General features: G+C 48.8%; 4 protein-coding genes across 4 annotated transcripts; 2 read left to right on the top strand and 2 right to left on the bottom strand.

Moving 5' to 3' along the window:
* The first annotated feature begins 579 nt into the window (after positions 1–579).
* L228DRAFT_248884 (PH domain-containing protein) lies at positions 580–2,992 on the top strand. The gene is made up of 4 exons (XM_018332964.1): positions 580–1,073; positions 1,149–1,274; positions 1,331–1,423; positions 1,485–2,992. The coding sequence occupies exons 1-4, from the start codon at positions 957–959 to the stop codon at positions 2,709–2,711; spliced, it is 1,563 nt and encodes a 520-aa protein (XP_018186674.1). The 5' UTR covers positions 580–956; the 3' UTR covers positions 2,712–2,992.
* Positions 2,993–3,657: 665 nt separating this feature from the next.
* On the top strand, positions 3,658–5,258 carry L228DRAFT_239997 (NAD-dependent methanol dehydrogenase; the record flags this gene model as incomplete). The annotated part of the gene is made up of 2 exons (XM_018331195.1): positions 3,658–4,082; positions 4,178–5,258. The coding sequence occupies 2 exons, from the start codon at positions 3,658–3,660 to the stop codon at positions 5,256–5,258; spliced, it is 1,506 nt and encodes a 501-aa protein (XP_018186673.1).
* A 248-nt stretch (positions 5,259–5,506) lies between these two features.
* Positions 5,507–9,128, bottom strand: L228DRAFT_262170 (hypothetical protein). Its single transcript, XM_018334392.1, has 4 exons — positions 8,642–9,128; positions 7,124–8,560; positions 6,613–6,913; positions 5,507–6,156 (listed from the first exon to the last, which is right to left on the bottom strand). The coding sequence occupies exons 1-4, from the start codon at positions 9,113–9,115 to the stop codon at positions 5,945–5,947; spliced, it is 2,424 nt and encodes an 807-aa protein (XP_018186672.1). The 5' UTR covers positions 9,116–9,128; the 3' UTR covers positions 5,507–5,944.
* A 1,450-nt stretch (positions 9,129–10,578) lies between these two features.
* L228DRAFT_269516 (hypothetical protein) lies at positions 10,579–15,320 on the bottom strand (the record flags this gene model as incomplete). The annotated part of the gene is made up of 11 exons (XM_018335284.1): positions 10,579–11,810; positions 11,916–12,312; positions 12,370–12,474; positions 12,529–12,665; positions 12,719–12,969; positions 13,032–13,445; positions 13,510–14,096; positions 14,153–14,279; positions 14,370–14,545; positions 14,750–14,857; positions 15,300–15,320. 11 exons carry the CDS (start codon positions 15,318–15,320, stop codon positions 10,579–10,581), a joined length of 3,555 nt encoding a protein of 1,184 aa, XP_018186671.1.
* Between the last annotated feature and the right edge of the window lie 1,336 nt (positions 15,321–16,656).

The raw sequence follows: 16,656 nt of genomic DNA, 5'->3' as shown, positions 1-16,656 counted from the left end.
GTTGGGTACTTGGATTTGGACACGCTCATCATATAACGTTTCTCGATATCATGAGATTGCGAACATGTCGGTTCGCGCAGTTTTCAACCGCTTTTTAGTTTTGGGTCATATTATTTTCCTCTCGGGTTCTTGTACGAACTTAATCAACATAGTCTTATTGTCTCACAATTCATATATCAGCGGCCGTGCATGGTCGCTTATGGCAGCCGCTACAATATATAGTCAATCATCCATCGCACCACAAAAAAGATGATGATGATGATAAATGATAGTAATGATAATTCTTCCGAAATGGTCAAATCAAAATGAGTCTTCTCATCGCCCCGATGACGACTTTGGGAATGGCGCAGTATGTGATTTTTGTACGGGTGACGTGCTCTTTCTCTCTAGCCAGCTTGGGATTGGGAATGGAGGCGACAGACGCCACTGAAAGGCGGTCAAGCCACAGACTGTCTTGCCATTGAACGGCCCGTCGACGTCATCTGGCACATGGCCATCCTTGACCCAAAATCCTGCATTCTTCTCCTCAACTGCTCGGAGATCATCATGTAAATACTTTGAATGGCTGCATGTTTCAGATGGAGTAAAAATAAAGCAATCATCCAAATTTTCACATCTACCTTTCTGTATTAACATACTTGTGATTGGTTTTCCATTCTTTGCTTGTGACGATTCCTTGATTAAGGACCCTTTTGCTGTCCTGCTGTCATCGCTTATCGAGAGCTTTATCTGTTGAGCGTAACTTGACCACTTGTACCTCTGACGTCTCCACCCGCGCAAACTGAATTTAAGGGTTCCGAATTCGGGCCAGTATCCTTTTTGGTCATTCCACTTTTCTGTTGCAACACAGTTCTCCTCTTCAATTCCTTCACTTTGGTTTATTTTGAAAAGCACTGCCTCGTATTCTTAGCCACACTCAAGCTTACTCCAAAAGCTTAATCTTTCTATAACGAATCATGTCCTATCCGCCAGAGAAGGCCGGCGTCCCGGGCTCAGCAATTCCTCCTAACCGACAGACTTCGTACGCAAGCAACTTGTCTGCCGATGCTGTTCCCGACGAGGATCCCTCCGAGGTAGCGTATTTGCCTTCTATGCGCAAATCTACCCATCAAGAAGCTTATCACTAACTGCGCTTTGCTACAACTTAGACCTCGAAGCTTCTGACCGAGCGCTTGCAAGCTTGGAAGCATGCATGCGGTTATTTGGAGAACTATGTCGCCGCAACGGAGAAAGTTCATAAGGCACAGTCTAAAGAATACGAGAAGGTCCTGAAGGTGAGTGCCGTCATTTTCCCAGTTGCGTATGCGATCAAGGCTTAACCATACTCCAGACCGTGTCCGACCCGTTGAGAGAGGCCCATCATTTCGAACAACAGCTCGGGGGCGTTGCAGGTTTCTTCGAGAATGTCCGCTCGAATACCCAGGTAAGGCCGACTCTACTGTGTTATTGGTAGCTTGAGAACCCTCGTCTAATTATCGTAACAGGGCATTGCCAACTCACACGTTGAGACGGAAAAGGCTCTCAAGGGCTCCGTGCTGCCTATTCTCGAGAGACTCCACTCTGAAGTCAAGAGCAAGACAAGGGAGCTGACCAGCGGTGCTGCCAAGGGGAGCAAGGCAGTCGACAAGGCGCGCGTTGCGACCCAAAAGCACATTGAACTCCTCGGTCAGTATACCGCGAGCCACGATGCAGCGGGCGGAAAAATTGAGCCGAGCAATGACCCGTACATCTTGCATCGTGGCGTGTTCCACCGGTTGAACAAGCAAATCATCGAGGAAAATAATAACCGCCAAGACCTGCTTGCTGTGCAGAACAACTTCGCCCAGTTTGAAGCGCACGTCATTCAGACGCTGCAGCAGGCGATCATGTCGTTCAATCAATTTGTTGGCGGACAAGCAGAACGAACCAGAGCCATGTATGCGGATATGACTTCCAACCTGCAAAACGTTCCGCCGGATTTTGAATGGAAGGGTTTTGTTTCGCGCAATGACCACATTTTGGTCGACCCGAGCCAGCCACCTCGCGAGCTTGGCAATATTTCCTTCCCTAACCAAAACCATAATGCTACGCAGCCACTCATCCAAGGTTCTCTGGAGAAGAAGGGCAAGGTACTCAAGACTTACAGCACCGGGTTCTTCGTCGTAACTCCGGCCAAATACCTTCATGAGTTCAAGTCCGACGATGATTTCCGCAAGGACCCCAGTCCTCAGCTTTCCCTTTACCTTCCCGACTGCATCATTGGCGGTATCAATGGACAAAAGTTCAACCTCAAGGGCAAGGATACCTCCAAGGGTAAGGTCGGCAATGCTCTTGCCATGACGCACGAGATGGCTTTTAAGGCTCACACGCCCGCTGATGCGGAGAAGTGGATGGAGGCAATCCAGTTTGCTGTGGGACACGGTCCGGGGGCCCACTACGCTTCCGGATCTGAGACTTCGAGCCCTATCGAGAAGCAGCAGCAGCAGCAGCAGCAGCAGCAGCAACATCCTCCGCCAGTCCAAACCCAGGGGCTGCAGCAAGAAGGAAACATTACAAGCCCGCAGAGCGCCGGCACCCAGTTTGCTACTCCGCAATCTGCCACTTCGGCTCATGGTCCTACTGCAAATGAGCTGCCTATTCGGGAATCTAAATCTCAAGGTGTTGGCGTGTATGACGCCGGAGCTCAGAATGGCACTAAGTCAGGTGTTACTGGAGCCCCAGGGCAGTACTGAGTCTGTTTATACTGCTCGGGGTGGAAGTGCCTGCCATGCTGCCTATCAATTTGCTTGCGCAGATTCAGTCTGATGAAGTCTTCCTCAATTTACGATTAACGTTGTTTTGTATCAGCAAGATTGCCGTGGAATACCTTTTGACAACCTGAGTTTCAAGCTGACGTCTCCGTCCCGACGCAAGTAATGATGACGAACTTTATACCAATTTGTGTAATAATTTCTCTTCCCTGTGGTTCTTTTTTTGTTTGTTTGTTTGTTTTTTTTTTTTTATTTGTTTTTTTTTACTGTTGATATCCAATTGTTATCTAATATTTGGCTGGAATTTTTTTGACTGCTTTTTCAACAATTTGCAATCAAATTCAGTTTAACAATCAAGCAATGCAACAACATGCTCCAGATTAATTGGAGTTTTTGACCTATAGTTGCAAAGTGTGGAGTCTTTTCGTGCCGCGTCCATAGCGACGTCCCGTATCAATATGACCTGACAATGGCTAACTTTTGGGAATGGCCCACGCCAGGACGCCAAATAGGTGACAGTTTCGGTTAAGCCGGGTAGTCTAAGATGGCGCCGTGCGGAGAACCCCGCAAACTGAAAGGCAAAACATAGAGCTCCCCGAGGTTATGCGTCGCCAGGCGAGGGGTCATGATAATGATACATTTGACGACATTTATGATTACTCTGCAAAGCTTTGGCTTTGGTTTACTGTTTCTCTTCGGCTGAGATTTTTCGAAATCTCTGTTTAGCTGCATTGCTCCCACATTTACAATAGTATCCAGGATACTCTTCTTGTAAGATCCAATTTCTGGATACTGGTGTTGCACGGGATGTTATCCAGAGTCAACAATAACACGCAATCCTACGCATAAGCAAGCTTCAATTAATCTAATATTACTTTCTTTATATCTAGGATTCACTTCATTTCTGCACACCCAAAAAACAAACACAATGGTATCCGCCATAAGAGTTGCTCCTACGGCAGCCACACGAGCAATCAACTTGCTACGCACAGTTCAATATACCCATCCTCCAACATGTCCATGCCACTCAAATCCTAGCCACCACCATCATCACCAGAACGAGTCGTCATCACTAATTCACCATGCACGGCGGACCCTCACGACGCCCATTGACCCGTCACGCCAGAAAGAATATGCCTTTGAAATGGCATCGTCAAACATCCGGTTCGGTCCGGGATGCACCAAGGAAGTAGGCATGGACATGAAGAATCTCGGCGCGAAAAAGGTTATGGTCGTCACGGATGCCAATGTGGCCAAACTTGATGCCATGAAGCAGACCATTGAAGGGCTGGAGAAGGAGGGCATTGCATATATAGTATATGACAAAACGCGAGTCGAGCCGAAGGAGAGCTCGTAAGTTTTTACACATACCATATCTTCCTTTTACCCTTCATTGTGATCCTGTTCCTGTAATCTCTGAAGCCTCCATAACTCACATACATTATCAGAGTCAAAGACGCAATATCATTCTCAAAGGCCCACGACCCAGACGCCTTTCTCGCCGTCGGCGGCGGGAGCGTCATCGACACCACCAAGCTCATGAACCTGTACACCTGCAACCCAGACGCGTCTTTCCTCGACTTCGTCAACGCCCCGCTGGGCAAAGGACTACCCATCACCTCTTCCCTGCGTCCGCTCATCGCCATCCCCACCACCGCCGGCACTGGTTCCGAAACAACCGGCACCGCCATCTTCGACATGGAATCCAAACGGGCCAAAACAGGGATCGCGCACCGCTCACTACGTCCCACTCTGGGGATCTGCGACCCGCTCAACACGCGGACCATGCCTTCTGCCGTGCACGCCTCGTCCGGTCTCGACGTGTTATGCCACGCGCTCGAATCCTGGACCGCAATACCATATTACGAACGAATGCCTCGCCCCACGAACCCCATCTCCCGGCCGGCATACCAAGGCGCGAACCCGATATCGGATATATTCAGCCTCCAAGCGCTACGCAGCACAGCGAAATACCTGCCGCGCGCGGTCAAAGACCCAGACGACCACGAGGCGCAAGAACAAATGCTACTGGCCGCGACCCTTGCGGGCGTGGGGTTCGGAAACGCAGGCGTCCATTTATGCCACGCAATGAGTTATCCCATCTCAGGCCAGAACCCTGCACGGTATACTCAACCCGGCTATGTCGTCCCCCAGGGCCAGCCGCTCATCCCGCATGGCGTCTCGGTGGCGGTTACGGCGCCCAGCGTGTTTCGCTTCACGGGCCCCTCAAACCCAGACCGCCATCTAGCTGCCGCGGAGGCATTGGGGGTGGATATCTCGCAGGTAAAGAAGGAGGACGCGGGACACGTCCTGGCGGATAGATTGGCGCGGTTTATCAGCGATTTGGGCGGCCAGCCGAAAGGATTAAAGGATCTAGGGTTCGATAAGACGCATGTGGAGGAGCTGGTGCAAGGGACACTGCCCCAGAAGAGAGTCCTCGTGTTGGCGCCCAATTTGAGCGGTGATGAAGATGTGCAGAGGGAGAAGGATCAGTTGAGGGGGTTGTTTGAAGATGCATTGGAGTTTTAGGGACTAGGTAGTAGTATACTTATAAGTTCTCAGCTAAGTTTTCAGATGGCAGTCGTCAGTCGTCAGTCGTCAGTCGTCAGTTGTCAGGTGGCAGGTATACTAAGAGTCATATCACATGTGCAGTCATAGGTGTCAGGTATAGTAGGCTGGTAATTTGCATTAATATTTGACTACAGTATTGTAATCGTGTAAGCTTAGTCCTATTACCAGTCCATTATAAATATCAGACCTTTAACGCCTCCACTATACCCTCCTTCCCACCCCTCCTCCCCCCTTTTTTTTTAATTGTTTTTTTTTTCTCTTCTCCTTCTCCTTCTTCTTCTTCTTCCCCCTCTTCTTCCCCCTCTTCTTCTCTACTTTCTTTTCTTTTTTCTTTTTCCTTTTTTCTTTCCTTCCCTCCGCCCTTCCCCTCCCCCCCTTTCCTAACCTACAAAGACCACTTAAATCCTTTTGCGTATTTCGTATTTGAACCCAATGTGACATCCAATCTCGTACAATCCAGTTCCAAGTAACCCGATCTCCTTTTCCCCCCAACAATCTTTCTCGCCCCCCTCCTCTCCCTGTGGACCGTGCAGCCGGGAGCAGCCGCGCCCCTTCTCCCCCCTCCTCACCCCTCAACAAACCCAACCCTAAAAAGAGAACAAAACCAACCCAAAAAAAGGAGGGAAAAAAAAAGGATAATAAAATCACTGCGGGGGCCGCGCGGTAGTCGTGTCCGGCAAAAAGGTCTTGTAGCCCTTAATATGCGAGTACTTTGTGCGCGTGTTGAACGGAAACGTGGCGGGCAAATATGGCAGTTCGCCAGGCGGCATGGCGCCCTGGTAGGTCGCGCGCGGGTCGGGCGGGAGCGGGCTGTGCGAGGATCTGGAGGTTGGTGGAGGGTCGAGTTTGGCTGGGACTGTAAGGAAGTTGGTTGTTAGTATTCTGTCTTTTGTTTTTTTTTTGGGGGGGGGGGCTTCTTTTCCCGGATCTTTTTTTACGGGGAGGTTTTATATCTCGGGAGGGTTATACATATATATATATATTGAGGCGGGCGGTGGGAAGAAAGGAAAAAAGGAAAAGGGGTAAAGGGGGGATAGGCAGATATGTAGAGATGGTGACGACGACGACGACGACGACGACGGTGATGATGCGGAGTGAATGAAAGGATAGTGGAAGGACAATGGCTTGTACGAATGACTGTTGGAAGACTAGGATAACGGTACGTGCAGGAAAGGCGGAGAGTATATGTGTGTGAGAATGAGGGAGAAAGAATAGAGAGAAAGAAGGAGAGGTCGAATTAAAAGGAAAACGAAAAAAGGAGGGGGGGGAAGGAAAGGAGAGAAAAAAAGGGAGAAAAGGAGGGAGGACATACCAACTTTGACCTCATCCCAACCCATGTGATAATGCGGCTTCGCGATAGGTCCCTGATCAAACTGATTCCAGTGCCCTCCGCGCATGGGGTGGTCGCGTCCGCCGTGCCAATCGTCGCCGCCCCATTCGGGCAACATGGTGCCGTTCCAGATGCCGCCGCACCAGTGCGTGTCGACTTTCTTCCAGTGTTTCATAAAGGGGCCGAAATCCCAGGATTTCTTCTTGCGCATGTTGACGCCGTTCTTGTCGGTGTTTTCGACAATCAGAATGTACACGCAGTCGAGGTGGAAGACGGAGCAGACCTAGTTTGTTAGTTTTTTTGTGTCTTGGGTAGAGAAAACGACAGGGAAAATAGGGATGGAGATCAGAAAACAAGCAAGAAAAGAGAAGAAGAAGAGGAGGAAAAGGAAGAGGAAGGGAAGGAGGGAAGATAGGGAGAGGAACAGAGCGTCCTTAAAAGGAATATAAGAGGGATATAAAAGGAATACAGTAGGATACAATAGAATAATTACCTTAAAGCAGGTCCCGCAGTCTGATGGACGCATATGCCGCCCCGCAGCGACGTAATCGAGGTGCAACGACTCCCACGGCATTCCACAGAAAGGAGGCGGATCCTTTGCGGAGCTCTTCTTGCGGAAATACCATAGCGGGTGATAGTCGTGGCGGTCTTCCCAGAAGCCAATCTTGCGCTTGGCCAGATGGGCAAGAGAGGACAACGATGGGACACTGAGGTCAGACCAGTGAAGCCTTGCGGACGCGTCTCCCTGGGCAATGAGATCATAGCCATCAGGACGATCAGTCTTGTTGCAGGACTCAGTGGCATTTGTAGCAAGGGTATTATTGCTCTGGGGACTGGATGAGGATTTGCCCTCCGCGGCGAGTACTGCGCGGGCAAAACGGCCAATAGGTCCATGTCCAGCTGAGAAAACCTTTGTTGGAGCAGCAACTGTTGTCGTCAGATGATGTGTAAATGTATACGGCGACGTGGTAACGGTTGTTGATGTAGATTTCATGATCAGGCTCAGTGTCTGAGTGCTTGTCAAGGTGGTGATTGAAGGAGACGAAGCTGGCTGTAGGGCCACCGTGTAGATAGATACAGTGGGGAGTATAGTCTGCACGACATATTCTCCATTATCCGTAGCGGTGGCAGTTCCAGGGTCGCGTTCGTCAAGTTCATTCTTCTGAATTGGATCGACTGTGGGCGTCACGGTCTCAACAGATACAACGGTTTTGGTGAGCGTGTAGAAATGCTCTTTTCTAAAGAATCCCCTGAAAAAGTATTTCCATGCGTTCATGTGGACCGAATGCGAAGTTGATTCTGGCGCGGGTGTATCTGACCGTACTTGACTTTGTGGAACTGTAGCCGTGACTTGCGGTGATAGGAATCGAGAATGAAGATTCTTAAAGATGCTATCTCCAGAATGTGAGACAGTTGGCGCAAATTCAAGCTCATGGGGATCGATTCCCTCTGGTAATTGATATGGCGTAAGACTGAACTCTTCAGAAGGACCTTGCATTCTCAGTGTCGGCTGAGCATCAGCTACACCAATTTCTCTCGTCCTGAGCGCCAGCTCAGAGGGCACAAATGGTTCGGGCGTCTTTACTGCGACTTCCTCAGTGAGGGTAAGTACGTCAAGGCCTCGGGGAATATTGTTCTTCATTGTCAATGTACGATAATCGCCAATTCGTGGTCCCTCGTCTGGTGGGTTGCCTAAGTATTGTGAATAGCGATGCGGATTGTTCAATGCTTCATGGCGCCAGGTAGTAGTTGTCTTGGTGGTCTCCGTGCTAGTCTTTGTCTTGATAACAATAGCCATAATCGTAGTCGTAGTTTTGATCTCGGTGACTGTAGTCGCGGTCATATTATTCAACGGATACTTTGGACCGAAAGCCGTTGCGGAAGAGTTGCCATTGCTCTTGGTAGGCTTACTCTCGCCATCGTGTTCAACCTTTGGCGTCTTATAAGCAGGATGTCCAAAATACAAATGGGTCGCACCTTCGGGATAATCCTCTGGCGCCAAAGGACAGACCTGCAAGTGATCGCCATCCTCCTCCATGGTATGCATCACCATCGTCTCACGCGTGTCTCCCAGATCAGCATGAAAGTACGTCTTGACAAGATTGTCGGGATGTAGATTCTTGAGGAGCCCCGGCGGCTCAGCATCCCCAATCATAGTGCCGTCCCAGATGCCCCGACACTCGTAAGAATTGATCGGCCGATGAAGTTGAAGCCGCTCCTTTTTGGTATGATGCATCCCACTCAACCAAGTGTACATTTCCTCGCTGACCCACCAGTCATGCTGGCGATGTTTCCAGCTACCTTCGTGCTGGTCAACGAGTAATACTGGGTTGCAGTCTTTCTCGCCGCACAGCGCAATGCATTGGCCGCATCGACCACGCTCATGTCCAAAAAGCCAAAGGTCAGCGTAAGCCGCAACGAATTTCAGGTTCAGCGAGCTCCATGGCATGCCGCAGGCCGGATAGCTCTCAGTAACGTGGGCCATGGCCGTGAAATTTTCGTGCCTGAGGTGGTGACCAATTCGAACTCGCCGAGGTTCCAACTCCTGCGCCTCCGGCTCTACCGGAGCCGGAGACGCAAGAGAAAGAGGAAAGACATTGAGAAATAGAAGAACCAAGAGAAAGATTCCCTTGGTAACGACAGAGTAGACCATGATGATAACAGAGACAAGAGTCTCTATACAAGCTGAGTTGTATTGCTCTATCAGGAGCGAAAATGATATAGGAAAGAAGATTTAGATACCAACGAGCATGCCGCAGATAAACAAAGGGATAGGAATATAAAAGAAATTAAAAATTTCAGAACAAACGGCGGACAGAAATGAAGAATTAGCCCATCCATGGCGCAACGTGGTCATACACAGAGATGCAAAATTGCAGGCAATGCTTGACTCAATGAAGTCTGGTCATGAGACAAATTATACAGCCAGCTGGTTTTGCGAATCAAACCAAGCCTATTTTCAATAGATTCTCGATGCTTTTCAGCCGAAGCCATGATGAATTCGGCCTGGTAAAATTGTAGACACATTTTCCATTTGAATTGGCTTCTGGATACTTGGCCTATCTCGTTTATAGTCCACTGAATCTATTGACAGTCTGATGTTTGTCGAGAAAAGAGAGTAGTAGCCGGTTCCGTTGGAAATGGCCTGAGAAGTTGACACGATTCGGATGAGAGACATTTTAGGCGATACCCAGCACCTGACCAAAATTTGATTCTGCTCATTATTGATATAAAATGCAAATAAATACTATACTGTTGTTTTGAAAATAAGACAAGTCGTGTAGCTAATATGCCCTGGTGTAAATGCAGGTTATTATGCATGTTGTTGTAGGGCAGGTCAGCAAAGTCGGCGATGGAGAAATATTGAGCCGACAATGTCATGCCATGTTAGGGCTTCACCTAGCTTTTCGGCCAAAAGACTCATTGATGGAATAGCCTTTCGCAATTCTACTGATATTCCATTGTGAAAAAGAATCCTATACATAAATCATTCCAGGTTTATAATTTAATTCTTTCCTTTTTCTTTCTTCTTTTTTTTGGGCCTGGAATAGCCATGTCTTTGGGGGAGCACGTAAAATAATCACTGTATCAAGACCCGTATTTTATTTCGCTCTGGTGTATTAATTTAAAGCGTTTCAATTTTTTTTTCTTCAGTCTATCTCTAATTATTTAACTCTTCTAAGCCGCTGTCGCCATCCTATAAGCACCAAATTTCTACTGTACAGCATTATAGTCATCGTTCACACCTTCGCAATAATCGTGCAGGTGTAGCGATACCTTTCTCTACCCTCAATCCCTTCACCACCAAAAGGAACCAAAAAGACAAAATGAAACGCGCTGAAGAAAAGTAGAGAAATGAGACACATCCATAGTCAGTCGCATCTGAAGTGTCCTCTTCTGCCACCGCAGCAACCCATTGGAAATGCAATGGAAATATAGATGTACAAATCATCTCATCGGACTGCCAAAGTACGTTCCCTTGGTCGGTGTCCAGAACTGGCCGTCCGAAGAGACTACAGGCGCAGGTGTGGTTCTGACTGGCGGTGTTTCCGGCCCGTTATCCCTGAGCAGCGGAGGTGTGGCGGTGCCCGACGGCGTAGAAGGATAAGCGAAACCATTATTGTTATTGCTGTTGTTGGGCGCAAGTGTTGGGGTTGCTGGTGCTCCGGCCCCAAACATCATTGCACCAGTAGTCGTGGAAGTATTGTTGTTGCCACTACCAAGCTCTGTTCCAGCATCATTGCTACTCCCCGTGGGAACCTGTTGCACAGGCTGGGGAACCTTGTAATTAAAGTCTTTTCCTCGGGTATATATCTCTGTGAGCATGGCTGGAAGGATGCCTGCGTCAACGAATTCGAGGTATTTTCTATACAGTTTGAGCGCGGTGCGGGCGTCTTCAATCGAGTCATGGTTCTCTGTCTGGATGGATTCTTTAAGCAAGAACCAAGCGAGGAAACGGAGGGATAGACGGCGCTGGCGAGCGCGAATGAAGAAGAGATCGACGGTATCGACGACCTGAGCTTTGGGAACGTGGATGTTGATGGTCCGGAAATCCTTGGGCAGTCCGTGACCAACGAAGATGCAACCAAGATTGAGTAATAGCCAGAGCTTCTTGTATGCAACCTTGAGCGGGACAAGGGTGCGGCGGGATTGTTTGGGATCGAGGTCGCCCGGTTGAATGCCCGAGTAGGCGGTGAGATAGTCGACGACGGCTTCGCTCGCAGTGATGTAGTCGTCAATAAACGGCAAGCCCTCATCTGGGCCGCTGCCGCGAAGAACAGAAACACGAGCCAGCCCGAGCCGCGAGGGACGGATAGTCTCGCGGGTGCCGTCGGCTTTGATTTCGATTTCTTCTTGCTGGAGCGCAACGAACTCGGCGTCAATGGCAACCAGTGTGCCTTCTTGCGGTGCCTCAGTGGTCTGCGAAAGCACGCGATAGTCTTTGATCTTTTCAGATTGGTTGACCGTGTATTCACTGTACACGAGGCTGGTGTCGAGCTTCTCGCGCCATGTGTCGTCGATGAGATTCCGCGCTGATTTTATCTGGTAACAGAGCACCGAAGGGAGCTTCCATGTTTGTGCAAATTTCAATGCTTCATCCTTGGTTACTGGCCGGACGAGGAAGTCGTTGAACAAGTGCCATAGATTTTCTTCCTCAGGCTCGCGCGAGGATATGCCCACTGTAATAGAATAGATTGCGTAAGCTTTGATAAAAATAAAGGGCATGATAGGAGCGAAAGAGGAGGAAAATGCATGGAGCAATCACGAGCAAAGGAAGATCGTACCGTTGATAATGGACACCAGGTGGGACTTTTGGTGCTCCCCGCTGTTGACATCCGCGACGACTCCAATAAGCTCGTACACAGTGATGGGATGAATGCCTCGCTGTAGGTGTAGTTTGAGATCCTGGCCCTGGAAGCAGAAGAATTGGCCGGACTGGATGACAATGCCAATCTCGTCGGGAAGCCAGCCTGGTTTTGACCACAATTGTTTTGCCTCAGGGGTACTTAGAGCAGTGTTGATCATAAAGACAAGGGGAATTGACTCGATAGATTTCCTTGTGACGAGTTGCTGATAGCGCCGGCACTTGTCGCACCAGCCACGCATCTGGTTTTCTCGTTCCACACTGGCTTTAAGGATTTGGGAGAATGATGGCTCAGCTACTCGAGGCTGGTTTTTGGTCTAGAAACTGTAAGCGACATCCCAAAATGATGCACGCTCCGCAAGGGATGGGCCTACCTTTGTAGGGTATATAAGATCATTCACATAAGTGTTTCCCGGCCTAGAAGTCTCATTGCTGCAGTGGACGCATCGAATACTCATTGACGCAGTCGTTTTGAGTATCTGCGGTCATCAGTATACATGGTAAATAATTACTAGATATTGGAAGCAACTTACCTCCTCTATCTGAGTGGAGTTTGATGTAGACGTAAAATCTGTCGTTATCCTATCCAAAAGAAATCGGCAAACAGACTGAATCATGGCAGTAAGAGAGCTATTGGGAGAGCTTTCCTCCAGCAACCCCAAAGCAGCGGCTGTTTTGTATTCGTCAGCAAATCTTTTTCGGTGATAGGTTCGCAATCCTGACCTTGATGCAGACTACTAAAAGTCTTCAAGAAATTAGTCGCCTGGCAGTTTTGACCGTTCGCCTTGTCTAGCATATCGAAAAGATAGCCCAGCTCGCAAAGCAAGCAGGACTCCACCAAACAACTCGAAGCCGCGTGATGCAATGCAATATTGCGAAGGAGCGGAGTAAATTTTAAGAGTTGCAAGAGCGGGTTGGTGTATGAATTGGCAATGTGCGTCTCCAAGCCGGAATACTTGGTCTTGTTGTAATATCTGCCGGTAAAGTCAGCATGTTTGCGATGCAATTGCGGGCCCACGGAAAAGGGTGTCCATACTCAAAATCAAAATCATCAACCCCGAAACGGCTATACTTGATTTCGACATTGCGATACATGACAGGCACTTCCGCCTTGATCGGTGCACCACCAGCAAGTGCAATCTCGCCAAGAGCTTCAGCTGCATCACTAATTCGACGCTCGGTTCGAGGCGACGATGGCGACTCCCTTGCCTTTTCACTCAGGAACTTCGGTGCCATTAACGGAGCGCTGATCTTCTCGGCAAGCCGGGTATCGTGGACCTGATAACGACGGGTCTTCTTTGGATTTGGAGCATAGCCACTTGCGGTCATAGTAGCCAGAATATCTGGATCTAGCTTCGAAGGAGGGTTGCCGACTTCGAAGACTAAGTGGCTTGGCCAAGACGATAGAAGCGTATCGCGATAGTACGGCAAGCCAATCGAATGTAGTGGACTAGGGAACACAAGTCAGCGGAACGAACTTTTTTGTTAAATCAAATGCGCGGTTCGAAACTAACGTGTCAATGCTCCAATCCAAAGGTTGTAGAGGAACAACTGGGTCGGCAAGTTCTGTGGGGCTGCTGAGTTCAGCAAAATGAATCTTACTTCGCGATCCCCACAGATGAAGAAAACAGTCGCCATCCGTCAACGCGAGTGCCTCGCCTGACGGAGCCATTTCGAGGGCCATCAAGAACGAAGAGATATTGGCCTGTCGCAGATTCACAGTGTTTGGGTTCATGAGATCGACCACTTGGAGTTGGCCGGTCTGGGAAGCGACTATGCTGGTTGTCGACATTCTGGGATGCATTCGAACAAACGCTGCACCGGCATGAAATGGAATCGGCGGTAATGGTGCGAGCTTCTTAAGGTCGAACACATTCGCCAGGGGATCCAGCATGTATGCCTGCTGCTGTCGAGGTGAAACACCGCAAGTGACTAGAAAGTTGTTACGTGCGTCCATGTCATTGATATATCCAGCATGCGCTTGCCACTTTTTCACTACTTTAAATGAGTAGTGATCAAGCATGTCCACAGCACCCGTTTTTGTGGCGGCGCATATATAGTGGGCACGCTTCATCATCGTGTATTGATCGGCTGCAGGGAGCTGCAACCTGTTAATCGAGCAATCCACTATTTCAACAGAACTTGATCACAACTTACCTCCTCGACGATTTTGCCCTTGTCCACATCTACTCGAAACATGGTCGGCTGGCAACCGGCTACAAGGATCTCAGACGTGCCTTTGGATGTATAGCTCATACAGCGTAGGTCGATCATTTTATCGTGTCTAGCGCGAGTATTAGCCTTAACTCAAGCATATAATTGTAGCATGGTGTGGAGCTTCAATTCGAAACGCTGCAATAATGGGGCTACTAACGTGATATGCCACATTGTCAACCCTCTTCTGCTAGACATGTGTATACTTCTTGACGCTACAGAGATCACGCCCTTGTCATTGAATAGTAGCTGACGAACGGGCCCTTCAACGGAGGCATGCGCTCGAAATGATGTGTACTTTTGCAATTCAGGACCATAGAATGACGAAACTCGGCCCTACAAAAACTTCGTATTAGACTCTATTGCAAGCACCTAAGACAGGTCGGTCCAAGATGCTCCTTCTTCGAGACGGGTTTGGAAGACATCATTCCAGCTGGAGACCATGGTTCGACGAAAGCGCAGTACGTGCTCTATACCACCCTGACATATTCACATGGCTTTTCGTAACTTCAAAAAAGGATCTATGATCAGGACACTCACATATTCATTGCCTGCCCACAACAGTTCTTGACTATTATCAAACGCAAGCGTACTGGCGGGTGTTGGCATCGCATGGATTCCTGGCGGTGGAAACCCGACCCGGGCAATCTAATGAGAATCATGTTAGCTTCCGATTTCGGCTTTATCAAGTAATGAGCGAAGGCAAAGCGTGAAGGAGGCGAGTGAAACGATCCCTGAATCGGCCGTATAAAGCTAGATTTGTGGTTCACCGAGCCATGAGACACTCGGCATTAGAAAGCATCCCGAAGGCAATGAATGGATGCATCCTCGCGCACAGAGCTGCTGGGCGGCGATGAGAGCTACACCAAACATGACATCCATGCTCTTGAGCGCATTCTCATCCCATTTTCTTGTCCGGGAAACCAGAGCTTCCCAACTGCTGCTCAAAAATGCCTTGAGATGCACGCTGCCTTTGACGCCACAAATCCATATCCAAAAGACCTTGTTGCAAAAATTCTCGTATGCCCTCCTATTCTCGTATACCCTCCGCCTCCTGGAAAAAGACAAAGAGCCATTAAGAAAAACATACCTCGTCCCAATCGGTCTCCATCTTGTCGTGCCAATCCAACCGTCAGTCAAAGGATTCCGGCCTTGTTATGTCTCAACCATCAAGATTTTGATATCCGACGTGTCCCGATGATGATGAGCTCCGCTCCAATATTTCTATTCTTATAATCGATCCTTGAAGCCTGAGTATCTCTCTTGATTATTCCAGCAATGATTTCGAGACCGTAGAATATTGGCGCTGATGATTAAAGTATTCGAGACTATTCTCACGAACGTATCGCCGCACGATCAAGTCGGTATTCGGTATACAGACGATCCAGCCGTTCAGTCGTTCCGTCTTGCGAAAGAATATTTCAATTCCTTCCCCGTCCAAGTTTTTCGAATCAATAATTTCAATTCCTACTCGATCCGTCAATCAACCCAACATCGTCCTCATAATATTGATATCGTATCGACGCGTAATGTATAGAAATTCGGGTCGTTCGGTCAATGTTCCGTCGACGTATCTGTAACTTCGTCGTTCTATCAACTGTCGAATAATCCGGCGCTGGCTTATCGAGGAAAGATTATAACTCGGGGATCGTATCAGATCAAGGATCACTTTGCATCTGTTTTGAGCGACAGGCGCGCTGTTCTTCGTTCTCGGTCTTCTCCTTCGTCTCGAATACCACGTCTTCGCGTCTTCGCGTCTTTCTTGTTTCCCACGTCTCTCGATATCACGTCTTCCTTGTTCCCCTGGTCTCGAATACCACGTCTTCACGTCTTTCCGTATCCAGGTACGATGTATCAGACGCTATCGACGAGATCTCCAATCGAACCAAGACGCGTATGCGTTTTCTACCGTCAAGGTTCCATCCCGCCTGATCCTTTTTGCGCCTCTATGTTCTCGTTTTCGTTTTGTTGCAAGACGTAGTAGACGTAGCCTCGTAGCTTCGTAGTGGGTATACTGGACGCGAATTGCGAGAAAAGATACTTAGGTTCTGGCAGCGCGTAGATGAAATATCGTCAAGCAAGAGGTTGCTTTGCGCGCAGCAGTGGGGTTGTCGGTCGTTGTCGGTCGTTGTCGCTTTCAACAGCCGTACCGGGGGAAAAAAAGAGCTCAATTGAATTTGCGCGTACGGTACAAAGGACAGTATAATACTCTTACAAAGAATACCTACGGCCAGTACGCTGATGTCTTTTAATTCGGAAACACGTTTTCTTTCAGCGGCGATCTGGTAGTCTCAGCTTCGTTGGCCGTTGCGCGTCGCGAGCTCTAGGAAGATAGGTTAGGACGGTGGGGTCAAAAGGTGTACCGTAGTATGCGCCGATTACGCCGATAAAGCACAATCTAAGCTTGCTTAATGCTACGGAGTACCGTTAAGCGCGAGACTCGAAGT

This window comes from Xylona heveae, assembly GCF_001619985.1.
Source record: "Xylona heveae TC161 unplaced genomic scaffold L228scaffold_8, whole genome shotgun sequence".
Classification (NCBI taxonomy): domain Eukaryota; kingdom Fungi; phylum Ascomycota; class Xylonomycetes; order Xylonales; family Xylonaceae; genus Xylona; species Xylona heveae.
The sequence above is the reverse complement of the archived record's forward strand: the minus strand, read 5'-3'. Positions and strand labels throughout refer to the sequence as shown.